At 38.7% G+C, this 27936-nt stretch overlaps 2 protein-coding genes across 17 annotated transcripts in view; one reads left to right on the top strand and one right to left on the bottom strand.

Annotated features, from left to right (window-relative positions):
• Positions 1–4606, top strand: part of APBB2 (amyloid beta precursor protein binding family B member 2) — a 199164-nt gene extending 194558 nt beyond the window's left edge. For all 12 annotated transcript variants that reach the window (XM_076336153.1, XM_076336159.1, XM_076336154.1 and 9 more), the window contains one exon: positions 479–4606. In XM_076336153.1, the coding sequence (XP_076192268.1) occupies positions 479–646 (168 nt within the window). In that variant the 3' untranslated portion in view covers positions 647–4606. The remainder of the gene's footprint in view (positions 1–478) is intronic.
• NSUN7 (NOP2/Sun RNA methyltransferase family member 7) lies at positions 4444–26051 on the bottom strand. 5 transcript variants are annotated; one of them, XM_076336164.1, is made up of 14 exons: positions 25937–25958; positions 21934–22063; positions 21214–21573; positions 20759–20817; positions 19455–19585; positions 18111–18263; positions 16640–16823; positions 14809–15019; positions 14021–14164; positions 13347–13448; positions 12670–12787; positions 9192–9309; positions 6897–7549; positions 4444–5650 (listed from the first exon to the last, which is right to left on the bottom strand). In XM_076336164.1, exons 3-13 carry the CDS (start codon positions 21524–21526, stop codon positions 6932–6934), a joined length of 2151 nt encoding a protein of 716 aa, XP_076192279.1. In that variant the 5' UTR covers positions 21527–21573; positions 21934–22063; positions 25937–25958; the 3' UTR covers positions 4444–5650; positions 6897–6931. The 5 variants fall into 5 exon arrangements, with proteins under 5 accessions (XP_076192279.1, XP_076192282.1, XP_076192281.1 ...); XM_076336167.1 differs by having other exon boundaries at positions 4444–5042; XM_076336166.1 differs by lacking the exons at positions 21934–22063; positions 25937–25958 and adding an exon at positions 26013–26051.
• Positions 26052–27936: the final 1885 nt, after the last annotated feature.

Below are 27936 nucleotides of genomic sequence, written 5' to 3'. Positions count from 1 at the left end.
TCTGATATATTTAATCAATCAAAACCCAAACATTTTTAAGTTTGAAATGTCAATTTAGTGAACAATGCCCCTTTAGTCATCTTCCCTCCTAACCTCTGCAACATCTGTGTAAGTTAGAAATCTCTTCTTTCACTACACAAGTTATCTAATGCTAGAAAAACATTTTGCTCGGAGTTGTGTTATACAGTCCAGTGACAATGTAGTGAAAATAATCCTTGTTCAAGAATAGCTGACCCAGAAAACTTATTTTTCAGTTTTCAAAGGGCTGTTCGTATGATTTAGTATCCATCGTGTGCTAATGAAGTTTCTGCCCCCAGACTGACAGACCAATGTCCCATTAACTTCAGCTGGGCTGTTTGTCACGGCCAAAATGGAGGTTTGACTATATTTAATGACAAAGGATTAAAAGTGTATTTACAATGCTCCGTGAAAGTACTGGATACAGTAAGGATTGCAGAATGCTTTTGCTTTGTTGCAGTTACGGTATCAGAAGTGCTTAGTAGCCAGACCTCCTTCACAGAAAGTTCGACCGCCCCCACCTCCTGCAGACTCGGTGACTAGAAGAGTTACAACTAACGTAAAAAGAGGAGTGTTGTCCCTCATTGACACTTTGAAACAGAAACGCCCGGTCACCGAGATGCCATAGCTGCATAAGAGAGAAGATTCTCCTAACATTTAACTGAAGATAACAGTAGCTACACTAAGGAAAATGAACTGACGATGTCTGGCCTTCCGTTTCAAATTGCTGATGCTTTGTCTTCAGAGAATTTACCCTTATCAAAACAATGTTAGACAAGCATGTTCTCTCGTTCTTGCCACCATCGTGTGATATGAAAAGAAGCATGAATAATTTTTTTGCTGTCAGTGAGTTACATCATGAGCGATGGAAGGTCTGTTTGGTTGTAAATACATGAACATTACCTAAACTCACACAAAAAAAGAATATGGCCACGTCCCTCCCAGTGAACTCATGCTAAAGTCCTTGGAGTGAATGATGCCTGAGTTGATAGTTTCACCGTCTTGAGCTGGATTTGCCACAAACCAATCTTAAATCCTACAGCACTCTGCTCTGTTTTCAACACTGGAGTAGGTACCAAGTATTAGCTACCATTGAATTACTGTAGATGAAATACCAAGTTTTATTTTTTACAGAACTACACCTCTTAGTTTTAAATTGTTTGTCAGCATTGGTCTAGCAACCACTTTGACATCTCCCTGACATGCTTTTGAATCATGGTGTCATTTTATCTTCTGGTTATACATCACGGTCTTAGAGAAGTTTAGTACCAAGCCAATGCTGAAAAATCCAGAAGTGTTTTCAGTAATTGAGTTGCTGGGTGATCCACTGAAGCTTTTCAGCTTTAAACATACAAACACAACTGTTGGCTGTTAAATTTATTCTCCTAAATCTGTCATTAATTCATCAAAAATACCGTTTGTATTTCACGCAGGGCTCAAACCAATCAGGAGTAAAAAGAACTAGTCAGTAATTTTATTGTCTTACAACTCTTATAGAGACTAAAATATTCCATACCTTTTCCATACAAGTGTTTGATGAAATGTTCAATTCAGCGTCTGGTTGCACAATTCCCTCCCCCCCCCTCCCCGAGTTTGTTGCTGAATACTTAATGTGCCACAAAAAGAACAATCATGTTTCTTGTTATTTACAAAATTCCATGAAATTTCTTTTAATGCTCTTGTGACAAAATAAGGAGAGAGTTGTTTTCGAACAGGATAGTGCTTTGGGTGGTACAACTTGATTTCAATATTTTTGCTCCAAAGGCTTCATCTAACTGCTTTCACTGACACACTACTGCAAACCCTGACAAAGTCAGCCCAGTATTGCCCCTTAAAATTGTACCTCGGGCCAATTTTCAAATGCAGTTATGCATCTTGAGTCTCTCCCTTTGCCATCTTCTGTCTAGACCTGCAGATTGGTACAAATTTTGGAAATGGAACATTACAGATATTTTGAACTAGCGTTAAAAATGTTTTGCCTCCATTCATAGATATGTTCCAAATTGTAACAGTCTCCCAAGTCTGCAAATCTGGTCATACTGTAATTTTAAAAGAACATTGGCAAGCTTGTTATTACAAGAACTCTTTTTTTAATTTTACTATGCAAGAGACTGTTACAAACAAACTATTTTCTTTTTATTTCCTTGTTTAAAGAAATTAATGGCAACGCCTGGGCAAAACAACTTAGGAACACAAGGGGAAAAGAATGATGATTCAAGAAATTTCTGCACTGAAAAAATGCAGAAAAACCATTAAACTAAACTCGGCGTGATGTATGAGCAAGTGTCAGGTGAAGGCTAGCTATGCGACTATCGTCATTAAGTGTAGCTCTCTAGAATACCAGCTGAAGAGCTGATCCGCCACCGATCTCAAATCTCTTTCTGACCGTGATTCTGCACCTCAGACACCGAAGCAATTGTTCCCCCTCCCAAGGCTCACATTCCCGCTATCTCCTTTGCACCAGCTCTGTTGCCGGTACAGCCGGAGAAGTTGCTTGGGCCAAGTAGGCAGGGAGAACGGGAGGTGAGGGGACACAAACAACCCCACCCCTTTTAGCAGTACCAATGGTTTAACTGACCATGGAGCCAGAGCGCGAAGCATGGAGATGGCAGCTTGCATACGTGCTTGTTTAGTTTCTAGCATTGATCCCAGTGACGTCTGCTAGGAGCAGTGTGGAAACTCACTGCCTGTCATGACTGCTATCAAAATGTGGTGGCCAACAATGTACCTTTAGGTAGGATCGTGAAGTTAAGAGAGAAAAGTTTCCTTGTTCGTCATCGTGCTAGCGATTCAAACTTTGACTTTATTTTATTTTAAATTACAGAAAATACTTTGACAGTGAGTGTCTTTTTAAAGTTCCAGCTGGAAACGCCAGGATTTGGGATTTGCAACTGTTCTACAACAGTGAATTTTAAACAGTCTAATTAAATTTTGTAGTTGCATCTGCACAGTGCCGATTCTCCCCAGGAGAGACCCGGACTCTCTTTAAACTAAACCGACACTTGGCAAACAGCAATGTAAAGATTCTCCTACATCGGTGTTGTCAAGGCTATGAACATCTAGTTAGCTTTCACGAGCAAAGCGTGCAATTGCAGGAAGGGCTGAGGAGAAGCCAGAGGAATTTGAAAAGCCGTAGGTCACTTGCCAATATATGTTTTAAGAGTTTTGCGTCTGTTAACAAAATATTGTTGATTTTGCAAATATTTAAGTAGCGTGCTTAATGGCCTGACTATATGTGGCCTTTTTGCTTCAGCAGAGCTCCTTATTCTCCAAAAGATTAAATACACACCCAGGTGTTTGCAGAATCAGAGCCTAGTATTGCAAAGCCAGTTGTCTTTTGTTAAACAATATATTAAGACACTCTTTTTACCATGGCCAAAAATGTGTGTACGGGCTATGTGTGTTTGAGCAACTGCCACTGTTTTAGTTGATGTTATAGCGACCCTTCAGTTATCTATGCATTTTTTTTAATAATACTTAGTGACTGTAGGCAGGCAGCCATGTTCACTATGCTTTGTATGTCTGACGCCATATTTTAAATTAACCTGTTAAATACAGCTTAAAATATTTTTATTTTATTTATTCTATTTTTACTGAAATATCCTGCATTATTATGTTGATGTATTGTCTTTACTGGACGTGCACTTGTAACATTCTCCACTCTGTATACTGTAGGTTGCCTAAAAAAAGGCAGGCTTTGTAATTATTTGTAGTTGCATTTTTATTGAAGTCTGTAGAAAAACCATGTAAAGCAAAGCTAATTTCTTAATTTTTTCAATGCAAGCAGTAAGTTAGAGGTAAGTATCACATGTCAGTCATGTCATTAATGTGCTCCCTTGCAGCAGCAAGGACATTTATATTCACAGTCAACGACTAGAGATAAAAGCCTTTCTTTTGAAATCTGCAGCGCTGGCTGTAGGTTTTATCTGAGCCACTTACTATTTCATTTGAAGGGGAGCAAGGGGGTGTGGGAGGTGTAAGGCTAGGGAGGCCACCTACAGGGTGGTTAAACAGGAATAACCAAAATTGCACGGGAGGGCACAGAATCCATTCATAGTCAAATGAATTCTTTCTTAGTCGTGTACTTCGTGTGCAGTCTCACCTGTACCTATTGAAACAATATGCCCTTTTGTGACAGAGGAAGAAAAGCCGTGGAGCATCTAATAGCTTATGCCAGTTCTGTGTCACTAAGAGTTCTACGTCCCTTTCCTTTTAATTTTATCAAGAATTTTGTAGATGATTTAACTAGGGATCTAAAATTGTTAGTAAATCACCCATGGAAAGAGAACTTTCTTATTTCAACAGCCAATATGGGCTCGGCCTTTACAGCGTTACCATTAACCCCATTACTCCTTTCTTGGGCAGGTTAATTAATACATTGCTAAGGCTTGTGCTGTACAGTCAGCAAAAGCAGGTTTGATTTACTTTAACAGCAGCAAGAAAGAAGGAAACACCCAGTGTTTATTAGCAGAGCTCAGTCTTACGTAAAGCACCTGATTGATGCCGAAAAGGACAATTTTCCCTGCTGTTGACCACTTCTCCACATTTAAATGTAATCTGTTCTGAGAATAAATTTAGCTGCATAAAATGATTGTCTCAGCTGTTACTGATCCATGAAACTGGGAAATTATTTCTTCTGTTCCAAATTGTGGTTGAGGGGAGGGAAAAACATACTGGTGGTTTAGAGGCAATAGCAGTACAATGGACACTTCTGCATCTGGAAAGCTGAATCAACGGTTTCTAGTAGAAAATGACAAACACATAACTGGATTAAAGAAAATTTGTCACCTAAGATGCAGTTTTACTGCAGAAAGTCATTGAGCATTTAACTGAGCATACAGGCTTCTACCTACGAGCCATCTGAAGTCAGCCCCAGATGTTGCCACCATCTGGTGTTCGGTGCATACAGAGTAAGCCGGTGACCTGCAGAATCAAAAGCTTCAGTACCAGCTCTTCGCTATTCTTGGTGGGACATCAAGATTCTAACTGGTTTAGCCTCCATAACGTTTCAAAGACTCAAACTCCTGAAAGCAAGATGAGGACATCATGAGGTGTATTACGTAAGTAGCCCAGAAATTCTATCGTCGGACACATGTATGTTCATTTAGAAGTAATTTTAATTACATTCAATAAATGAATGACACAGATTTTGATTTTAAAAAAATAGTTTAGTTCTCTAACTGCAGAATCTCCAAGTTTATTTTAAGCATTTAACAGCCATACTGAAAAAACCCCAGATCTCCTTACTGTCCATTCCTTTTATCTAACACATAGAATCTCTCCTCCTCCAAGATGGTTTTGAAATAAAATAGGGAATTTTTGTTTTCCAGTTCTATATATTGCATGCACACAGGTCTAGATCTGTCCTTACAAGTTTGTTCAGAAACAAGAGCAGAGTTCATCCTTTTATTGGAACAGGTAAGGAGCATGGGTCACTCACAGGGGTATGGCAGCAGGTGAGTGATGCCTCTGAATAGGGCAGCTGGCTGAGATTAAAATGCTAAAAGAAATTTTCACTGATTCAGTGAAGCAACAATATTTATCTGATGAACAAGAGCCCGCTGTCTACACTGCTGGTGTAGTATCATTCACATCCTTTCTTCTAAAGGTAGTGCTGATCCAGCTACATTGACTGGTGTGGGTGAGGAAGAAAAGAGAGATGTTAAAACATTTTCTCTGGATGGGTCTAAATCCAGCCTCAGGTCTACATCAAATAGGTTAAGATTCCATACCATATTGTCAACACTACTGGCAACACTCTTACCAAATACCAGAAATGTTTGCCTAGAGAAAAACCTCTTCAGGGCCGCAGGTACCTTTGCCCTTCTATATTGCTATGCTGTCTTTGTTTCATTTCTACAACAGTGTAACCTAAATCAGTACAATTCTTGAGGCTCCTCTTACGGTCATTCCATCATTGTTTGCCATTTTCCTTCTTTATACCGTCCATGTTTAATACTAAATCACATTCTTGTTAAAAGTATCTCTGGGTGTCCCTTTTATCCTCTGCTCAGACTGTAAGACAGTTGTGGATATTTTACAGTTATTTTATTTTACATTTGCTAGCAAGAGGGAGCAGGTTAGAAGCCCACGGCTGTTTCCAAAGAAAGACAAACTACTATGTGTTCAGTCATTATTCAGCTGACTAGCAGTAACTTACTTTGACAGTAGCAGCTTTTCAGCTAAGAACTGCTTGGGTTAAGAAAGTTGGTGAAAAGCAGTTATGAGCCATGACGTAGTCTGACATGACATCGTGATGACAATTCAGTATTTTTAGCATGAGAATATTTTATCTGGTTTTCACTGTTAATATTTCGAAGCACACCTGAGTAGAAACCAAGGGAGTAAGTACTAGAAAGCCCGTGCGTGGACTTTAGTGTACGGGGCCAGTTGCCTGTACAGAAGTTCACATCTAGTTTTAGCAATAAAGGTGAACTAATGGCTTACTGTGCAAGGCTTAGTTTCCATGTGTCACAGTCTAAATGATAACTCACAAAAATGGTATCTAGCACTTGTAAAGAAAAATAGCCACCTACAAAATGCAGTCTCACTTTAAAAAAAAAATCAATTGGAAATTGAATATTCCTACAGATCTACACAGGTCATGGGGCGGGGGGAAGTGTATGCTTTAACTTGTCACTTCAGAGTGTGTACCAAGAAGCTATAGTTTTTTCCTCTCGCTCCCCCCACGGTCTATCAGCCCTGTGCAGCTGAGCTGCATTCACTTTGAAGTGCGATTACCAGTTCAAAATTACTATCTAACATGGATATTTCCATACAAATATCCCATAATACATCTCTCTCCCACAGCAAGATTATCCTGCGTAAAGATATACTGTAATCTAAGTGTATGGATGAATATATACAGGCATCTTTACCTTCTGTATAAAGGCAGGGCAAAGTTTGAAGATTCTTACAGCCATGGTCGAGGATGGCTAAGCACAGGTGGCTTGACCACTTTAGCCAGAGGTGGTGGAAGTATCCTACCACTCGAACCCTTTGCTCCGGTCCAGCCATGAAAGCAATGAGTTGATACCCTGGGTTTGCTTCCTTGCGGACTTACGTATGGTGTTATCACTGGAGGCAAAACAATTTCCACAGGCTTCAGTACAACCCTTTTATGTTCTGCACGTGCCTTTCTTGCAAGTGTCTGTCTTTCATACGCCTTGCCCATAGATGACAAAGGAGATGCGTGCTTCAGCACTTTAGGCAGAGATGTGTCTGAAACAGGGTTGATGGATTTCTTCAGCTGAACATAGCTGTTTGTTCGGTTCACATTCTTTTGGTGTATGTTACTGACTGCTTTAGACACGGAAACTTCAGCCTTAATAGTAGATACAGTTTGATTGCAGAAGTCCTTCACCGTCTTCGGCTCTATACTACCACCAGTAATATTACTTCTACGTTGTGTTGCTTTTGGATGCTTTTTCTCCTCTTCCTTTGATTTTTCTACAACCATGCCATCTAGTAGTCCTTTTGCTGCAGCACGGGCCAAAATGTCTTTAACAGACACCTTTTCAGAAGAATCTTTCTGAAAATTTCAAAGGAAACGACAATAAATCTAAGCCACAACACAGAGCTGCAAACTCAATACTTTAATCCCTGGTTTCTCAGAAGTTATTCCACGAGAAAACTACGGCCGAATCTAGCAGAAAGACTTAAGTCACATGTGATAAATGCTAACCAAACTATTTATTCAAGAAATTAAGAACATGACTGTTGTGACAAGTGCTATCTGAGCATTTGCTCTTCAGAGACTTTGCCCTCTACAGGCCTGAAGAGGGGAAACTGAATTCTGGGCTTGGTACTACATAACTCCCACATTGACTTGCTCTGTAACATATCTGTAAGAGCATATATGTGTACGTGTGTGTGTGTATCAGAAATAATTACTAAGATACAGAAATATTATCAATAACATTAAACATGAATAATTTTCATGATAGTGAAAATCTTTGCTCATAATACATAAGCAAGAAACTCTCAAACTAGATTACATATTTGGATATTGCCCTGGTTCCTAGTTAAAGAGAAGCGATGGGGAAGAAACTATTTACAACTGGCCAAGAAGAGGGGGAGGTACCTGAAAACCAGAAATTTCAGTTGAAATTATGCTTCTTAGTACACATTTTATGCCTCTCAGAAAATGCTCGTTTCTGGAGTCACCTAAAAACTGGCCATTGATGCTATTAGGAGCAATTGGTTCTGTGCATTAGAATTTGACTCAAAAATTATTCAAATCAAGTAAAGTGTTTCTTTCCCTGGAGGGAGAGAATATGGTAGACAGATGTACGCAGCGTGATTAACTAAAACTTACTAGCTCAGGGAGCCAGTTTAAAAAATATTCTACATTGAAAAGAGGTCAGTAATAGATAACTTGAAAGGCTTTTCATGTGTGATTCTCTAATGAAATCTTCCTCTTCTAATTCTCCCCAAGACACAAGCTTCTTTCAAGCACTGTAATTGCAGTATGACAGAAAGTGGTACAAATAACCAAATAAGATCTCATATCTTTAATTTTCAATGAAATTCTAATTAGCCCCCCCCTTCCTCTTTTGGTGAAGAAAGTCCTACTTTTATCAGACACAAGAGGAAAATGTTGATGCTCAGAGATGCAAGCTAGCCCTTTAAGGCCTTTCTTCAGGAATCCTGCCAAGACTTCCCCATTTACTCAGCAAAAGTCCCCTGCCTTTCAAGCCAGTTTTGCATATGCCTTAGTTTTGGAAGGAAACAAATTCATAGCTGTTTTATTGAAATCATAATGAAGTCTTAATCCCTACTGGTGACACTGATGCTTGGAAACTGGCAAATCGTGGTGACACATACAGACACAACAAATAACTTTACTAAACACAAGTGAGTCTGATCAAGCTGTGTACTTCATTCCAAGGTGTGACAGCAACAATGTATTTCCTTTAAACGTTCCTAGCACTGACTTAGATCAAGACACTGCTCTGATCACGAACAGCTCCAGACGAAAAGGCACATGTTGGAAAGCTGTGCTCAGCATAAAACTCTAGGAGTTGCACGTTGCAACTGCTCACCTGTTCTTTGGTCTTTTTAAGACAACTGAAGAAGAGCCAGGAAATTTTTTAAATGTTCCATTTCATATATTCTTTTGTGGAAAAGATGCTTCTGTGAAGCATTTTTAAATGGTAATTTTCTTAGCTTACCTCTCTTGCCAGAATAGCTAGAAAACAGCCACTGGAAATTTCTGATGGCTCCATTTTGAAAAAAATTTCAGTGGAAGTCTTTGAATTGGAGCAAGTAGAAAAAACAGGAGGAGTAAGCCTGTAAAAAATAAACAAATGACCTGAAGATAATGTTTAAGGATATAAAAGGAAAGAAACAAGGATATATTAAAAGTTATGTCCAAATTATGTCTTTCAATGACACTTTCATAGAGCCTTATCTTAGTTTTTAAAAAACGGCAATTCAAGACAGACATGAGAATTCATCTTTTTAATTTTTTTCACTTTTCCCAATAATTCCAATTTGATTTTTTTCCAATAATTAAATATATTAATCACCAGATAATAAATACGTATGAACATTATTAACAACTATGTTCTTTCTCAGGTCTGCAATTACTGGATTATCGAGTTTTTCCTGAAGTTGGGGAATGCTCTAAAAACAGAGCAGTACACAGAAATTGTAAAGGTGTTGACTTTGAGTTATTAAGTATGTGCTCACAATAAAGAATATATCTTTCTAAGCTAAAAATCTTAGGTTAGAAAAATTTGCCTATTTGTAGTAATTGAGTGCGGGTTTTTTTCAAATTTACAGTTTTGCAATGCATCAGTGAAGAAGGAAGAACTAGCCTTTTCGCATGTTTTCCCTGTATTCCAGTAATCCCTAGCTGTTATAAACAGGCCTCAAGGACTTGGCTCATAAAGCTTGCTACACTAGTAGTAAGCTGTTTCAGTACAGAAAAACGCTATCAAGATGTCCTTAACGCAATTTTTACCCCTCCTCTTCGCATTGCTGAGGACTGTAAGATACAGCCCCTCCTCAGTGCTCCATGGATCCTCTTGAGACAGCTTTGTTCAAAGATGGTTACGGAGAAATGCATTCAGTATTTGTAAGCAATATCCTAATTTGGCTGGCTAGTCCATTTCTAATGGGAAGTCTCCTAACCTGTTTGTTCCCAAGTTTTCACCGTAATCTGAATTTTTTTTGTGTGTCCCTCAGAACTTGGTAAAACAGGCTACAAGGCTCACATCCTCCTTGCGTTACTAAATAAAATTCTATGCCCTATGACACACAGGAGATTTCTGCTTTTAGACCTGGTCATCCAATGCAAAAGAAGTGACAATCTTTACTTTGATTGATGTATACAGATTACTGTTACCAGGAATCCCTTTAACGGGTGGTCTGGCCCTGAAAATTGATGCAGAAATTAAATTTGACAGGCCAAAGGGAAATGCATGGATGGTTTAGCGTCTCCTCTATACACACCTGTTTGCCATATGTATCCTTATGTAAGGTAAAGTCTTTGCTATAAACTGTTTGTCATATCCTTAAGGTAAGATCAGCTTAGACAGCGGGTACGTGTTTGAAACCGCCTTTACAATGTCACAGCCCTAAGACCAGCTGTATGACCTCAAACTCCAGCACAGCCTTATTTTGTTCAGTCAGCGCTCCAGCACTGCAGAGTAATTCCAAAAGATGTAATATACATAAGCACAACTTCTGTAAGAGTTTCCTGAAAGCCCTCAATTTTCTTGGAAAAGGAAATTAATATTAACTAGATCTGTGATGATCACACAGGATGTTTTATTAGTGTAACTTGCCTCTCAAAGCCACTACTGTGAACACAGGGGCTAGTAATTCTGCAAGAGTTTTTCATTCTATCCTGCATTCTAAATTAGTCAAGTAAGTTCCCTAATTAATTCTAAGGAAAGTGTACAAGGAACTGTCGTAAGTAGTACATGCATCTTAAATGGCTTGAGCTTTCATCTTAAGACAAGCATAATCACACTATATATTTTATTTATGGTGTTCTATTATTCCTCTGTTTACACTGGTTACCAGCAGCTTTATTGTAGCAAGAATGAGGCACGAAAACATTCAAGATACATGCATGACAGTGAAGGAGGAACCAATTCTGGAATCGTCATTTATGAAGTTCAGTCAGTCTTCTGTCACAAATTTGCTCAGGTCTGCAAAAATCCTAATGTAATTTTATTCTCCCTGTCTTACCATCTGAGTTTCCCTTGTATTTGAAAGTAAAAGTATAATTTGGTGGTATGACAAGTTTCATGATGTTTCTGCAAAACACTGGATAGACGTTTGTTTTGGCTTTGGGGGGAGGAGGAGGAGTGTTTTAGACAAGGGGGAATTTTTTTCTGAAAAAATTAAAGCTCCGGAAAAAAAAATTCAGATTTATTTTTTTTTTAGTATAAATTCTGTTACATATATCATGAATTTATGTATTACCTGTGTTCAAATAATTCAGAGACCATTATGTTCCAGGGTCCCCCTAGTTCTCCATGTAGAGTAATAGCTGCATAGAGGTCAAGATGTGACAGACTTCACAAAATTTCAAATCCCAAAGGAAAACACAGTTTACAGCAAGAGTAATAATGCTTTTGGACTAGCATAGCATCACTGGCAAGACATACCCTGATTTCATCCCATTTAGCATAAAATTTCAAGCAGGCTGCTCTTTTCTATCGGTGATGTGCGAAAAAGATGTGGTTTTTTTGTACTGTATCTTAACATAACGTGTAACATACCTCTTTTAAAAATTATTTGGACTGGCCACAGTTAACATTTACCATTTTAATCATGCAAAATTTAAATATAATGAATGATATCTTGAACCACAGTACCTTTCCCCACGATGGCCCAGTCATTAACATCATCTAAGATAATATAAAAATCTAAAAAATTAGAGTATTACTCTCCTGTGCTTTCGGCAACATAAACTCTCTTAACCTGCATCCTGTAATCAACTATTACATCTATGTGCAAGCAAGTGCCAACTGTTTGCATTTATCTACCGTGACTGAAAGGAAAATCCAGAAAGCACCCATCAGTCTTTTAACAATTGCTCCAGCTGACAGGTTGTGTAAAGCATACACAAACACATACTTTTTTCATATATATTTGTATTTGTTATGATTGCACAGGATGTTCTCTTACTGTAACCTGTCCCCCCAAAAGTCACTCATCTGAATACAGGGACGAGCAATCCTACAGCAGAGGTTCTTATTCTTCTATATTATTCTCACATTTTAAGACTAGGTTTCTTTTTCCTTTGGAACTGATCGTTCTAGGTCAGAAGCTGAGAGCATGCTAGCAAGTTCCCTGACTTCTAGTCTCCATTTTGTCTTAAAATAGCTTCATTCTCTAAATACTGATAGGATGAAAGAAATAGCTCTACCAGAAGCTCACCACAATGTTATTTGCAACCAACGATGCTTTCCTCGCATCTCAATTTCAGATGGGAACAAAAATATTAGATTAAAAAGTCAAGAGGATGCCACTTACTCCATTCCTTTTGATGTTATGAGAGTACTGAGAGGCAGCAAAAACTATTTTAAATGTTAATTTAATGCAAGACACAGATCAGTCTAGGATAAGAATTATGCTACAATTTAAAGTTATACTTTAATTTTTCCATAGACAAAACTACTCATTCCATACCTGTATGGCTGTACTTTATTTCCTTCCACTCCAGATTCCAGTGCTTTTTTCACTACTAGTTCATTTTCTTCTGGGTAAACTGAACAAGTGCAGTAAACAATAGCTTGTACTTTGTTAACTACAAAACAACAACAACAAAAATTTCCACTGTTCAAATTCTTCATACACACAGTGGTTTTATTAAGGACTGAAAGCATCATAAAAATTATGCTTGGATGTCACTTCTACCAATAAAATACATCCTCCTGCACACATCAGTTTTCAATCTCTAGTGTTTTTTAATAATTAAAATCTTTTCAAATATTTGCAGATTTCAGCACAAATTCAGAGCTGCATCCAGTCTTTTCACACAGCTACCAAAGGAGGGGGGAAGAAAGTGGCAGCATGAAGATGGAGTCAGACTACATTTACAACTTTCCCAAAGCAGAGTATGACTAAGACAGTAAGCCAGTTCTCTACACAATGTTGAAGATTATTGTATTAATGGCTGGTGAACACTAGGACACAGAAACACCTTCAAACTTGAGGAGATTATTACTTAGGGGTTTTGGTTACATGCTTACTGTTAAAAATACACTGATTACTCTATTAGTTAACTATGTAAAAAACTGGTGACAGTACAATGGAATTGATATAGTACAAGGTCTTCCCAGAAATTGGAGAGCTAACACACTTACATTTCATCGCATGCATCAACTCATTAAGCTGCCTTTCAGCAAGAATACTGAGTTTATCCTCAGATACAGATCCTTGGAAAAGGTCTCTTAGCAATCCTGCATCTAAATGCAAAGAGTTGTAAATTTATTATTGCAACTTGCATTAGTGTCTTAAAATTCAGCTGTTTGCAGAAAATGCTTTGGTAACAGACCTGGTTATTAGTAGTGCCGCGGGAAGGTAGGTTTTACAAATTACAATACCAAGGAGTGCCTAAATGATTCTTCTTTCCCTCTTTACCTGTAATTATTACTGCCTCTTATTTGCTTCTATTTAATGAAAATTATACATTGAATAGACTTATACAAACAGTCAATAAAGGAACGTAATCAATGGAAAGTTATATACACATTGGTATCTTGAAATAAATTTTCTGCCTATAGCCTTTTTACTTTAAAAGAAAGACTATATACCCTCTGCTCCCCAGAATAATCCTCAAACTTCATACTATCGACTAGAAGCAGACACACAGAATTATGCAAGTTATTTAATATATATGTTTTATAGTAGTTAAAATAAGGAAAGTGTTTTTTTATAAAATTATACAATTTACTGAAGCAGCTACCATGTCCAGACCACAATGCTTGAATACTATTTCTACCAGAAAGCATGCGCTAGCTATTGTATCGAAAGTTACCTCCGTGTTCATTTAAAATAAAGTCTATTGGATTGCCAACAGCCAGCCCAGAGCATTGTGGTAGCAGCAAAAGAACTTTTGCCTTTTGAAGTCTTGGGTCTGTTGGTCCAATCTCAGTAAAGTCTTCATGTAACAACTGAATATCTGAAAAAAAAGGAAAAACTCAACAGTTCTACGTGCAAGCAAGCCTGCCTAATTTTAATGTGATAAAGGTGAAGAGAGTGGTGTTAACATTTCTTCCACAGAGCTAGAGCCTGCTAGACCCAGATCCTCCAAAGCAAGCCCCACTGATTTCAAACAGATTGAAGGACTGGCTAGACCTTAGCATCTTCCACTGAAAAGACTGCTAATGGGGTTTCAGAGTCTTGTTGCATTCTGTTCTGATCGTGTCCTTCGGGTAAACTGGCCAAGTGCATGGGTTTTGGATTAACACTCTCAAACAGCTGAAAATCAAACTGAAAGCAATAGCCAAGACACCAAATAAATGGACCCAAAAGTTCCCAGCTACCAGCTATACCAACTGCTATACAGTAACTACTTATAAGGAAAAATTCACCCTGACGTATCAGGAGCCTGCATCTATGACATGGTTAATCTGCAACCTTTGATTAACTTGATTGTAGCTGAAGAGCTGTCAGTTCACCTTGTGACAAAAAAATGTTGTTACTGCCCTCCCCAAGTCCTCAGACAAGGGATCTCTGAATTCTGACAGAATTATACCATATTTATAAATACCACAAACATCTATATTACAATACTTTATGTGTACCATCTGTTTTAACACCTACTTTTGCATCCCATGTGACTGAACAAGTTCCTCAGTTCTGCTGCTTTTGCTGAAGATTTCACACCACAAACAAAAATTCTGGACATGCTGTGATTTGTCAGCACTGACATATGGGCAATGGTCAGATGGGAACCTATGTGAGCCACTATAATGTCATCACCTGGATTCAACAGCGCCCGTGCAGAGTGTACAGCAAGGCTGCGAGACTTATCCTAGAAAATAATGACATGAAAATTAAGTATGACCAACTGATTTGGTTTCTAGGAATGCCAATCTTCTTTTCCAAATTAGGAGAGTATTTCATTGTTTTCATGACAAACGGGAAAGAAGGGAGGAGAAAAACTCATCAGGGATAGCTGCTAATATAGAATTACATAAAGTACAAAACCAAACATCTTATTAAGTCACTCACTAAATTTTAATAATTTAATTCTAACTAATGCATAAGAAAGCATAATATCTATAGGTGAAAAGAATGTAAGTGCGTATCATCCCCATAAGGAGGAACTCTTAGCAACAGCCAGTTCCAGAAAAGACAAACATAGGCCACAATATGCAGAATTCATCCTCAGAGGCAGCTTAACAGAGAAATGCAAAACTATTCGCATAGGTCTTGACGATATTTATAGGAGAAATGAAGCCCTTACAGATCAAAGACCAAGATTTTGCTGAAATTTGAAAAACACAGAGGCAGATTTGAATGCAGAAAGCACAGCAGCCTCTCAACAAGAGCAAATGATCTCATACTACAGGTGATGAAGAGAAAAAGAGAGAGTTCAAACATTATCTCCATCAAATTACTTTAAAAGGCAAAGAGTGAAGATATGGACCACAGGTACCATGTTTTGCACCAAATCTGGCAAACACTGATGATGAAGGGGCGGGGCAGGCGCTAAAGCTTTAAGTTCACATCAATATCTACGTATCCACTTACAGCATTCAAGTACCACCCTACCCCGCCAAAGAGAGATGGAGTTTTTGAGGGTTCTGTTTCCTCACTTTGAATATTCTTAAGTAGTAATACTCAGAATTTGTTCCCATGACCTATGGGGTTCTCATGTATAGTTCTTTTCTGTAAGTCTTCTATTTGAAATATACGTACTGAAATTGAATATTGAATACTGAATTACTTTGTGAGTTGGGTAATAAATTTTGAGGCTAAAATTTCCAGAAAATGCTAAGCATCAAGTGCAAGTGCCCTTTGAAATGTTTCTGCTAAGCGCTCAAGAATCAATCAGACACTTCAGGTAATTTGCGGTTGTGCATTGTTGCACGGTTACTCCAGACCACCGCTCTACAACAGGAACCTCTGACCAGTCTTGCCTGGAGAGGCTAATGATGGCAAGTCAGGAAAAAGACCAGTGGGGTTTATGGAGATTTAGGAATCACACTGCACAAAATGCAAAGAAGTCTCACCATCCCATCACAAATATGCAGTTGAAGAGGAAGAGATATTATAATATTAGCATACCATTATCTACTGACTGGGGGTAATGCATATAGAGTTACATAGACACTTTCCTCACATTTTCAGAAGTGAGACTGCTTCTTTGACCACTTTTGATGTTTATTTCAACAGTTTTAAGATTAAATTTAAAACATTCTACTAACTTAATTATAGCTATCGCTTATAAGCATTAACATTTGCATGCTAAATTTAGTAAGTGAAACAGTTTCTAATCTTCTGATTATTAAAAACATCCAAAACCTTATGAGAGCATGTTGCTGCCTGACTGATTTAATAGGACAGTCACACAATACATGACCTCATTCTAATGCAAAGCATTATTTTAGTTTGCAGATTATATTACTCAAGGGTGACATGAACTCACCTGCAGTAAAAGTTTGCAATCTGCAAAAAGATCTAAATTAAGAAGTTCTTCTTTAAGAGAGGAAGGAAAAAACAATACATCGTGGCAATGTTGGTCCACACAGTACGTATAACGGTCAAAGTCTGACACAGTTTCAACTCTTGTGAATCCCTTCTTCTCCAAATCTCTGAAAACATCTTGAAGGCTGTTAACATACATCTCTGACTATTATACAACAGTTACTTAAAGCAATATAGCTCACATTGATTATAGGGATTTTTGCCTTTTATTTTGTGTGAGTGTGTGTGTGTGTATATATGCATATATATATAAAAAAAACCCCACAATGCTGCCTAATGCAGGAGGGGAATTCACTCTATTTTAGGCACATAAATTCTGGTTTGAAAAAATTAAGGTAATCAGTCTGATAAAATAAATTAAGAACGAGGCATGTGTCTCCAGAGGATGATTCAAAGCATCAAAACATAAATGTCCATACGCTCAGGAGACACTGTAGCAAATTTACTGCTGGAATACTTTAGTTCTTTCAATTGTTTTCAATTTAGCCCAGCTCGTCAATGAATTTAATGGCTGATATCTGAAATAATCCCTGTGTAAATGTAATAAAGGCATAAATGCTGAGGTTTGCAATGCAAATATCATAAAGATTTAAAGGAATATACGCCAAGACTTGTTTGCTGAAAGGCAGTTTCAGACAGTGCCATAAGCTTATATGGTACATTTAACGTAGGGTCAATGCAGCAGCTTTCAGCTCAATCTTAGTTAAGGGCTGCAAAATCACAACCAGAGTAAGGCACCTTCTCTATCTTGAAGAGCCTATAACCTAAGCACAGAACACTGGTCCAAGAGAAGAGTGTGAAAAAAGAATTCTTGAAAATATTATAAAACGGATTACCTGTCTAACAAAATAGGTAACAGGATAACCTGGTATGGTTCATGCATCAGTTAGCACAGAACTGGGAACACCAGTGTTACATATATAGTAGCCCACTGAATATAAGGATTTTAAAAAGTATATTTTTATTTCAAGTTTACACTATCGTTACAGAATAAACACCAGTTTTAAGTATTGTATCTGCCTTAACACGCTTTGCCAATGTTATGGCTTACAGTAATACACCCACTTTTTAAAAAGTTTTCTCTTTCTCTATTTTTCATCACAGAGTTTACTCACCCATATAGTTTTTTCTAACTTTAATTCCTCATTTATTTGGTGAAAGACCCACACAAGCAACAGAATAGTAAGAAAAACTGTTTCACAACTTTGTCACAGTTTATGAATACCATTGCTGCACTATATAAAAACTACGAACAAACATAAGGCAATGTTGCTGGACTAAGCAGAATTTACTATACGAAACTTAAATTACTGTTAATAATATAACCTGGAAATTCTGAAACAAGTCTGTAGCAAACCATATCACTTCATATGTAAAAACGTCAATATTAGATGATACTTTAAAGACCTTACCTGATTTTATATGTGTTTATCCAAACACATAAAGGTAAAGCAGAAGCCCTTTGTTCCTGCTTCCGTATGGTTTCTGGTAGAATGTATTCAATTGAAAGAGCATCATGTTTGATGCGACATCTTGCTAGTGCAGCTGCCAATTTGGTCCTAAAACTACAAAAACATAATCACAAGTTTATTAAGTTTTAGAAATGTCTACACCAGCTATTAATATGCAATATTTCTATTACAAAACTATCTTGCTCAGAAACCAAAACCAAAAGTGAGGCCTCATTTTTCAAGCTGCTACAGAAAATACACAGTTATAGGACATTTTCTACCCCAGACGATGGTAGATGCAAGGTAGTAATAAATAGCTAAGACTGTTTTACTTAAATGCACACGGGACTGGAATTATGACAGATGACTCTCAAATACGTCAATTTTCTCAGACAGCTAAAAAAAAAACAAATTATGTTTTGGAACTGCAATCTGTGGAATACAATCATCAGATTTTTTTGTATGTTTGAAGATATAAATACATATATGTGCAGAATGAGCATTTGATGAAAGCTGACCTCTAAATGTGTACAGAAACAACACAAGTATGATGGCAACCAGGAGTCAGTTTTATTATTATTATGTGAAAATCTCGGAGGAAATATTCCCAGTCTTTTCTTCCCACAAGCTTTATGCATAATCTTGATACGTGATAACTCAAAGCAAATAAAAATTGCTGGTGAGCTACTTCAGATGCCAAGTTATATTACTGCCCTCCAGGAATACCTTGCACTTACGATATTCATGAACTTTTTGGGCTATTCTAAATCCAGCAGCAACACAATTTTGTCCAACAAATGCCTGTGGAGTTCATCAACAGACTGACGAAAGAAATACTTGAACACTACTTAAAATGTTTATTTTACATATCCTCTTTTTTTGGTTCTAATTACTTAAAATAATAAATAATGTAACAAAGTTCTATAATAGCAGTATTGTGAAACAAACTGATATTATTCCACTCCATGACCTCTTGACTCTATTACACTCATATTTATGAATGTTTACTGAGTATTTCTTTTCTTTTCTAAAATTGTATGAAAAAAGTTTCAACAACTCCAAAATAAGATACCTTTTTCTAGCAAAATAATCCACAATATAAAGATGGTTTGTTAGCTGTATTTTTCTTAACTAAGGGAACATGGAAGTTTCCCTTCAAACTAGGTTCTCATTAAAAATAAAAACAAAGCCCACAAAATTTGAAAGACATCTGTAATATTGACAACTATAAAAAAAAGGCACTGCTTATACAAATCTGTATTTCTGCTAATATATATCAACAAAAAAAGTTCTTAGCATGTATACCTGTGTAGATAACCTTCTATTTTCCGAACTTCTGCTACAGGCTCCTCTTCATCAAAAATCTCTCGTGCTTGAAACTTTCGGTCTTGTAGGTCATAAAGCATCACAACAAGCAAGCTGGTTAATTCATCTGGCTGCAACAGAAAAGCAACTGGATAGAGAAAGTGACACAAAGCATGCCTTACTTCTGCAAAAAGATCCTTATCAAACAGCAGTCTCCCACGTAAGAGGCATTAAAAACTCCAATGAAATGCTTATTTGTAAGAATATGACAGTAATTCCTCATGGAGAGTTAGTAAAACACTGAAGAATTTTTTAAAAACTCAAATACACAACTTAAAAAGTTATTTAGCTTATCAAAATTAAAAACATTCTCGATACACACAGATAATACACTGTATCTTAATAACTTTTAATGTTATCAGAATTTAACCTTTGAAATTATTTTCTCCTCATAAAGTAGCTCCTTGAATAGCTAAGCTAACAAAAACGTCTTGTCTATCAATTTGTCTCTTGTGGGATTCTTCCGTATCTAACAATGAATAAGCTCAGTTATAATAACCATTCTGCAGTTAGGACATACGTAAAATCTCCTTCCCATGTCTAAATGTTTAAAACAGGGAGCATCTCCTTCTTAGGGACAGGAATTAACAGCACTTCAGTTACTCTTGTCTGCCTCTTTTCATGAAATTCCTACAGTTCTTATGCCTTCAAAAATTCTTACCTTCTCACAAATATAACCGAAATTAGCTAGAAAACTCAAGTTGTTAGGGAAATACCACCAAACGCAAAATGTTACCACGTAAGTCTTACTTCCTTACAAAAACAAGCCAAAAATCAAATGTGTTAGGGTTCAATGGGTTCAATGCATTCTTTTGTCTGATGGGGTTCACTCCATGCTTTCCAACTCCCAGGGACAGGAAGGGAACATGACTTTTTTCCCCACTCACAAGGGGACACAGCAGGGAAGGAAAGCACATAGACATGGACTGGCTCATGGACATCACTGAGAAAGTATTACGCTGCAGTAAGCATTATGGTTCATTCCCCTACCTTCTTTCTTTGAAGGTTTTGATTCCCAGCAGTAAGGTGCAATGAGAATCTCACAAACAACGTATCTAGTACCTTGGAGATTGATGCTTTAGACAACTAACTAAAAAGGACAGCAATATTTCAGTCTCAGGTTACCATATAGTTCAAAACAACAAATGTTGTTTTGAAGAATGTTGCAGAATCCTCAGAAAATATTCTAATTACACCAACTTAGAAAATACAAAATTTATTTCCTCACAAAAATATTCACTTACTATTGAGTGGCACGGGTAAACACAACTATCTAACAATATTTCTTCAAGAAGATCTTGATCTGCAAAAAAAGAAAATATTGACAAGTTATGCTATGGAATCTACAAGATTCTATCGAACAAAAAGAAAAACTTAAAATCACTATAAAGAAAAAGCTTAAAGTTTAAACATCATGAAAATTAAGGGCAAATTCAATCACAAACAGTAGCAACTCTAAATAAGTATAATTCCTTTACATGAAAAAGTATAGACCTTAAATGTTTGATTTCACAAAATGCTAACAACACTTAGATATATTTAAATATTTGAGGGATAAGAGTAATCTAGTAGTAACCTGTAGTTTAACCAAAAAAAGATCTCTACTGTCAGGCAGAAACTAAACACCTTGATTTTTCCATATTTTCTCTGCTGCATCATTTCTGTTGGCAATTCTTGGAAAAGTTTTGTACTTACTTACATTTTAGAGCATTGAAAGCCAGTTCATAAGATACACGCTGGGAATACTCATCTTTAAAAGTCAGCATGGGAGATACTGAGTCATCACCATACCGCACCAATATTCTATCCTTACGCTTTTCAGTATGAATGCCTTGAAAAATCTTAGCTGCGTTTATGTATACGGAGTCGTGATAGCCATTCTTCTCAATCAGAGTCATTGTTCTTTTTTCAACAGATCCTTTTTCATCTGAAATTTTCATTTCACTCAAGTCTGAAGTATCATTTATAACATCCTCATGTAAAGACACCGAGTTACTTTTAGAACCTGGCATTTTTCCAGTTGCTGATTGTGTAAGTGCAAGTCACAATCCTGCTGCCTCTGCAAAAAACAAAGTTTGTATTGAATTACAAAATTTTCTTTCACTAGAATACACCTTTCCCTTCATTTTCAGGTTTTCAATAGAACTTATTTTCTTTTTTAGGCTCTAATCCTGCAAATACGTATATACATATATCATGTATACTTCTATACGTCTATCATCTTACATATAGTAGAGAAGTATTTATAATAGTTTTCTTACCTTATTTATTTTCACTAATGCAGATACGAAGACTGGTTACTTGTTTCAAAGAGGCCAGTGCTTTACAATAAATGATCCTAAACAGACTACATGCAGAGATTTTATTCTCTGTGTCTAATAAGCAGCATTATTATTGCAGTCAGAATAGTATGACTTACTAGGAATTCTCCTTTAATAAAAAGACACTACAGAAATTTCAAAGCAGCCATCGTCACTTCCAAAGAAGAACCATCTTGAAAAGAATTGCAGTGAATCCACATGCTTGCCCACTAAACTGCATATCTGTTCCTAAAAATGGATAATAGAGATCACCTAAGTGTTAATGTATTTAATGTATTACCTAAACAGCACAATTGTAAATGCAGGAAATCCATTCCGACAGTCTCTGAAGATATTAACCAACTCTCCATAAGCCCTTGTGCATTTCTTAAATTTTCTACACATCTTACATAAACAATAAAATAAAAATTACCTTCCCAGAGGTGGAATAGGGCTTAAAGAAAAAGAAAAAGCGCCAGTGTTAGTTGAATCCAAAAATATGCTTAAGTTCCACATAAAACCTACTTAAAGTATATCCATCACGGTGCTTGGATTTACCCTGCTTGCTCTGGTTGCTATAACATGCATTTATGACAATGCTCGGAGGCTTAGAAGTCAGGTTAAATGTTCAGAAGAGGGCTAAGCCAAGAAGAATTTAGTCATAGAGGAAAGATTTAAAAAAAAAAAAACAAAAAAAGTCATCTTCCTGTCTGGGGAAGAATAATACAAGAGAACTGTGAGGAATTTAGCAGCTTTAGCACAGAAAGCTAGGCATGGATCTGGTGCCAACAAATAGTTCTGGATATTTTAGGATTAACAGCACAGAACAGCAGAATTTGTTCTTTTTGCCAGTCTAAAAATCCAAAAAAGAAGGTGATACTCTGACCAAATAGAAAGGATCTTCTCTTTTGCTACATAATTTAGTTCAGTACAACCATTCTCAAGCTTTTTCCCTGCGCTCCCCACATTCCTCAGGATAAATTACATACCTCTTCTCCCCGGGTCAGACATACTTGCTCAGCATCCTTTTTTCCTCTCCCCTTTCCTGCCCCTATCACACAAAGCATAGTGGAGAAGGAGGATGGCAGCACAGAGGGTTGGAGGGGAAAGGAGGAACACAAGCTGTTATTTCTCCAGCAGGCAGCCATGAAATGCCCCATGCTGAGCCAGCATTCCCCCGTTCAAACTCTCTTTCCCCAACACAGGTGACACTCAGCCCATTCCTCCCCTCTCCAAGACCGGCACAAGTCAGTGTCCGCCCAGCCCAGCATGCTCCAGACAACCGACTAGAGTTGCTTCCTGAATTCGGGCAGCTCATCTGGAGGAGGCCACCTCTCATTCTCCTTTCCCAGGATTTGCTCCTCAAAACAGAGAGCTGCTAACCCTGTAGAAGCAACTTTTACTGTCTCTTTACAGAGGTCCTGGGCCTCAGACAAACAGCTTCATCTGGTGGGAGTTAAGCTCCAACATCCCTAGTGTTAGACGCAGCACTGATGGATCCATGGTGCAAACATAAATTTATTTTATGAAGTCATATTGAAACAGAACAAGCAGCGCTATCAAAAGAAAGCACTATTCTTCACTAGAATAAAGTACCAGATTACCTAAACCAAATTGAAACTCTTGTGCTTAGAAAGGAAAAAAAAATCGTAAATGCTTCCAGGATGTTTTACACTAATTTGACCAGAAGACATGTATGACTTCACAGAAACGAGGACAGCATCTAAAAGGGACCTGGAGCTCCAGGTCACCTCCTCCAGCTGAACACAAAATATTCCTTTTTAGAATATGTAGCAAGTGAACTAATGTTTGTGGTGTCAGGACTTTCAAGACTTGTAGGGTTCCCGATTACTGTTTGTGACTTCTTTGCCAAAGCCGTTTTTGCTGACCTGCAAGACACACTGCTATTAAGATGATTTGATGAATACACTTTCCCCAAAGACAAATGTCATCTTAATAAAGGTGAGATGACAGTGCTCTGCCCTGTGCAGACACACTGTGTGGTTGCAACACTGTAAACCATAGCTTGGATTACGGAACTCTGTGCCAAGCAGAGAACACCAAGCTTGATTAATATGAAGCTCAGTTGGGAAGAACTAGAGAAGAGAGGAAAGACCCTGCCTTTGTCTATGGAAGAAATGAACTGAATCTCAAGCAGATCACTCAATTGAGGGGAGAAAAAACCTCAAGGTCCCAAGGAGGCCATCATTCTCCTAAAAGAGAGAATGGCCTTCAAAGTTCAGAAAGATTTTTTTCCATTGTTTAGTTAAGAAAATCTTCAAATGAAACATGAATTTGTTGTGTTAGGGGGTCGTTGAAGAGAGATGAAGAAAGAATGTGAGAATAGAAAAAAATAAAATCAAAGTTTATAATATTCCTGAGTCCTACAAACCCTAAGCCAGTCTGATTTGGACCCAAATCCAGCATCTCTCCATACAGTCTTAGCACACTGATTCAATGTTAAAAATACATACATACTCTCAGTGATCTGGCTGACTAGAGGTACAACTGCCTCATCTATGAAGCAGAAACTTGCTGTTGCAATAAAGTTTCCAAGTTCTTGCCAATACACTTCCACACAGTTTCCCTTAAGCTTGATCACATTTGCAAGTTAGAGTATTAGCAGGGTATGCAGAAGAAGGGAACTTAAAGACACCTGTGACTAAAATTTAATGGATAGTTACTGGACAGCTGTTCTCCATGACACCTAGAGTTTGTGTTGTAAACAGCAAGCCCCTATCTCAGGACAACATTGGTTGTGAAAGCACAGAAAACAGACAAGGAAGTATCTCCCCGCTTCTGCTTCCAAGTCATAATCCACTAAACTGATGAAAACGATCAGGACAACTCGCTGTTAGCACAACAGTTCAACGAGCAATACCAGTAGCATCACAAGGCAAAGGGGGTCCTTCTTGTGTCCATTATCTGCACAAAGGGACGTACAAATCTCTCTTCTGAAAACACCTGTATTATGGATGCAGACAGACTCCTGTAACACAAGTTACTGTTATCCAAGTACAAACAATACCAATAAAGATAAGAAGATTGCAGGTTTCAAATAGTAGAGTGGGAACTAGATGGCTCCAGCTTTGACTTAATGAACTCAAGCGAATAGAATTATGACATTTATTCACTAGACAGCATAGTAAAGGATTTCCACACACACCCACCCATCAAAGTCACTAATTCCTCTGTTTATATACCAATACATGTATTTTTCCTATTTCTTCAGCTATCACCTTTTTCAGTAGCCTCTACTATTATACAATTCGGCAAAAGTGATAAGCAATAAACAACCCCACAGCATCTGTGTTATATCGGGTACAGCAGGCAGCCTGGCCACCCAGTACTAATTCACATTAACAAGAATTGATGGAAAGCGGCTCTGTGAGCATGGACATGGTTCCTCATACACCAACAGTAAATGCTTGCAGCCACATACTGTAGTTCTTTTCTTACTAATCTTACGGGTATACATAATTACATCTGCTTCCTAACATCAGCTAAGACTGTCTGAACAGAGATTCAATGGATCGCAAAGCTTCTACTGTCCCCAACTTCAGTTAACTAAGTTGGAAGGAAGGGAAGATTAGTGAAAGTCAGGAAAAGAAAAGTCAGCCACGAGACCATTCCCCAACCCGGCTTTATTTACGAGAAATGATCCACGTCCGTCAACTCATAGTACAGTCATATGGAAAAAAGATACTTTCTTTGTATAAACGCACATAGCGTTTCTTGAAACACTGGGCTGCAAGGCCTTAAAAAACAAGCAACCCCCCAAAAAACATACAGGGGCGGCCAGGGCGACTTCTACACCCTTTCACCTCAGCAGTAACCCAAGGGTCCTTCTTTCCTGACAGGGTTTCTCCCGCTCGCATCTCCCTCTGGGGATGGCGGCGCCGGGCGCTGCGGGGAGAGGCGGCCCCCGCGAGAGGCCTGCCCCACGTTGCCGCCGGGCCTGAGGGGCTCCCCCGGGCCGCGCCGGGGCAGCCCGGGCGCTGGAGCCCCGCTGCCGCGGCAGCAGTTACCCATGCCCCCCCGCCCCATGCCGGGCAGGGGAGCGCCCCCCCCCCCCCCCGAGTACCCCGCCGGCGGACCCCGCACGCCCCCGTTAACCCTTACCCGCCAGCGAGCTGCTCTCCCCTGCCCAGCCGAGCCGCGGCCCGGGGCGGGACGGGCGCCCCGCCCACAGACCCACCTGCCGGGCCGCGCTGGGGCTGGGGACCGTTGGGTTCGGAAGGGGACGCCGCCCCCCTCTGTCCTCCGGCGGGGGGGTCCGCCTGCCCAGCTCCCCCGCCTGCCTGCGCCTCCTGCCAGCAGCCCCCCTCCGCCGGGCGCGAGGAGGTGCCGTGAGGCGGTGTGAGGCGCCGGTGCCAGCGGTGCTCAGTCCCGCCTGGCCGCGGAGCGGGGCCTGGCAGGCCGGGGCTCCATCTCCAGGGGCCAGGCCGAGCCCTTCCCTCTAGAGATTCTCCAAGAGTCGCATAAGTAATTAAGAAGCCACAACAAAATGCCAAGATCCACCCTGGCAACGGCACGTCTGTGTATGAGATGTGTTTCCCAAGGCTTGCCGTGACTGGACCTTTGCAGATATCCCTGCCTCTCGGGAGCAGGAGCTGCTCGCATGTTCCCTTTCTAGCTTCGTTTTGTTTTGTTTTTTAAAAAAAATTGTTTAATTCCCCAAACGGCATTAACTCTTGTAAACTCCATGACCACTTTAAAAAATAAATCTTACCTACACTCACATTTCTAACTGCATCGAAACACCACCAGTTACAGGACTGGAAATCCCGAAAATACAGGAATAGCCCCAGATAAGGTGCCGGGGTTTCATTTGCAGTTGAAATTAGCAGGGCGCTGTTACCGTACACCATGCTCTCATAATGTTTTAACTGTTTCAACCTCAGCTTTTATTCAGTCTCGAAACACATAATTGGATCAGGCTTTTAAGTTGTTTCCAGACTCTTTATTTTTTAAAAAAAGGTGCATTTCTTGAAATTACTCCAATAATCAACGAATAAATCAGCCATAATCTTGTCAGAAATCTACTTTTTCCCCATAAACTTTGTTCCTGTTACATCAGTGCTGTTATGGGCAATTTTTAAATTCTCCTTAATAAGGGAAAATGGTAAAATCCCCCATGATTCAGCTAAAATCTGTGATGACCTTCGGTGTGTCATTTCTCCAAGACGATCCTGCCTGGCAACCTCGCACAAGCATCTGCTACAGGTATGAGTTCTCTTACATGGGGAAGTTAGAAGTTCAGACTCACTTCTGCAGTAGGACTGCACAAAAACGAAGTAACCAGGGTTTTTGGTCTAGGTTGACTGTATATTTAGTAAAGCTCAGTACAAATCTTAGCATATCCATGTTTTTACAAATTGGGAGGTCCTAGAGTTTTTTTGGGAACAAACTCCATTGAAGCACACAAGCCAACGCTTGTTATCCCTGCCGAAACTTGGACATTAGCCAGATCCCTTTCTGGTATCGATATTATCAGGTATCTAATCAAACCAAGCAGCGACTCTATGCAACCAACCTGCAGCTTTATGCAATCGCATGCATCAGGACTAGAAAATTTGGAGAGTTAAAAACAATCCTTAGTTTGCTGATAGGACAAAGACACCTTTCTGGTTTGGATCTGCTACGTGCTCCAGCAGCACTGCTGCAATTGTGACAGCAGCAATTAATTACAAAGCAAGCCAAATAGGCTGGCTAAACTTTGCGCATAGTCGTTCAAACAAATCTTGAATCCTTCCTGATGAAGGGGAGGAATACGTGATTAATAGGTTGTGTGGATCAATAGGGCACTATACTAGCTACAATATAGATGGAAAGGAGTTTTTTGTGCTGTTTATTTCATTTTTTCCAAATAGATACAGCAGCTCTTTTTAAAAGACCTGCCTGGAAATTACTGCACAATGTCATTGTGTACTACTCTTTCACCTTCAAAGTGAAGGTGAATATTATTCCACCTTCAGGTGAATATTATTCAAGTGAATATTATTTTGCTACTGAAGATCAGAAAAAAAATTCCCTTCTTCTTACCAGGCTTTATGAATTCAAGTTCTTCCTGCAGTTATATTTGGGTCTTGGCACTGAGAACCAGAAAGTAATGAGAATTC

The sequence above is a fragment of the Aptenodytes patagonicus genome, chromosome 4 (genome assembly GCF_965638725.1).
Source record: "Aptenodytes patagonicus chromosome 4, bAptPat1.pri.cur, whole genome shotgun sequence".
Lineage (NCBI taxonomy): Eukaryota > Metazoa > Chordata > Aves > Sphenisciformes > Spheniscidae > Aptenodytes > Aptenodytes patagonicus.
The sequence above is the reverse complement of the archived record's forward strand: the minus strand, read 5'-3'. Positions and strand labels throughout refer to the sequence as shown.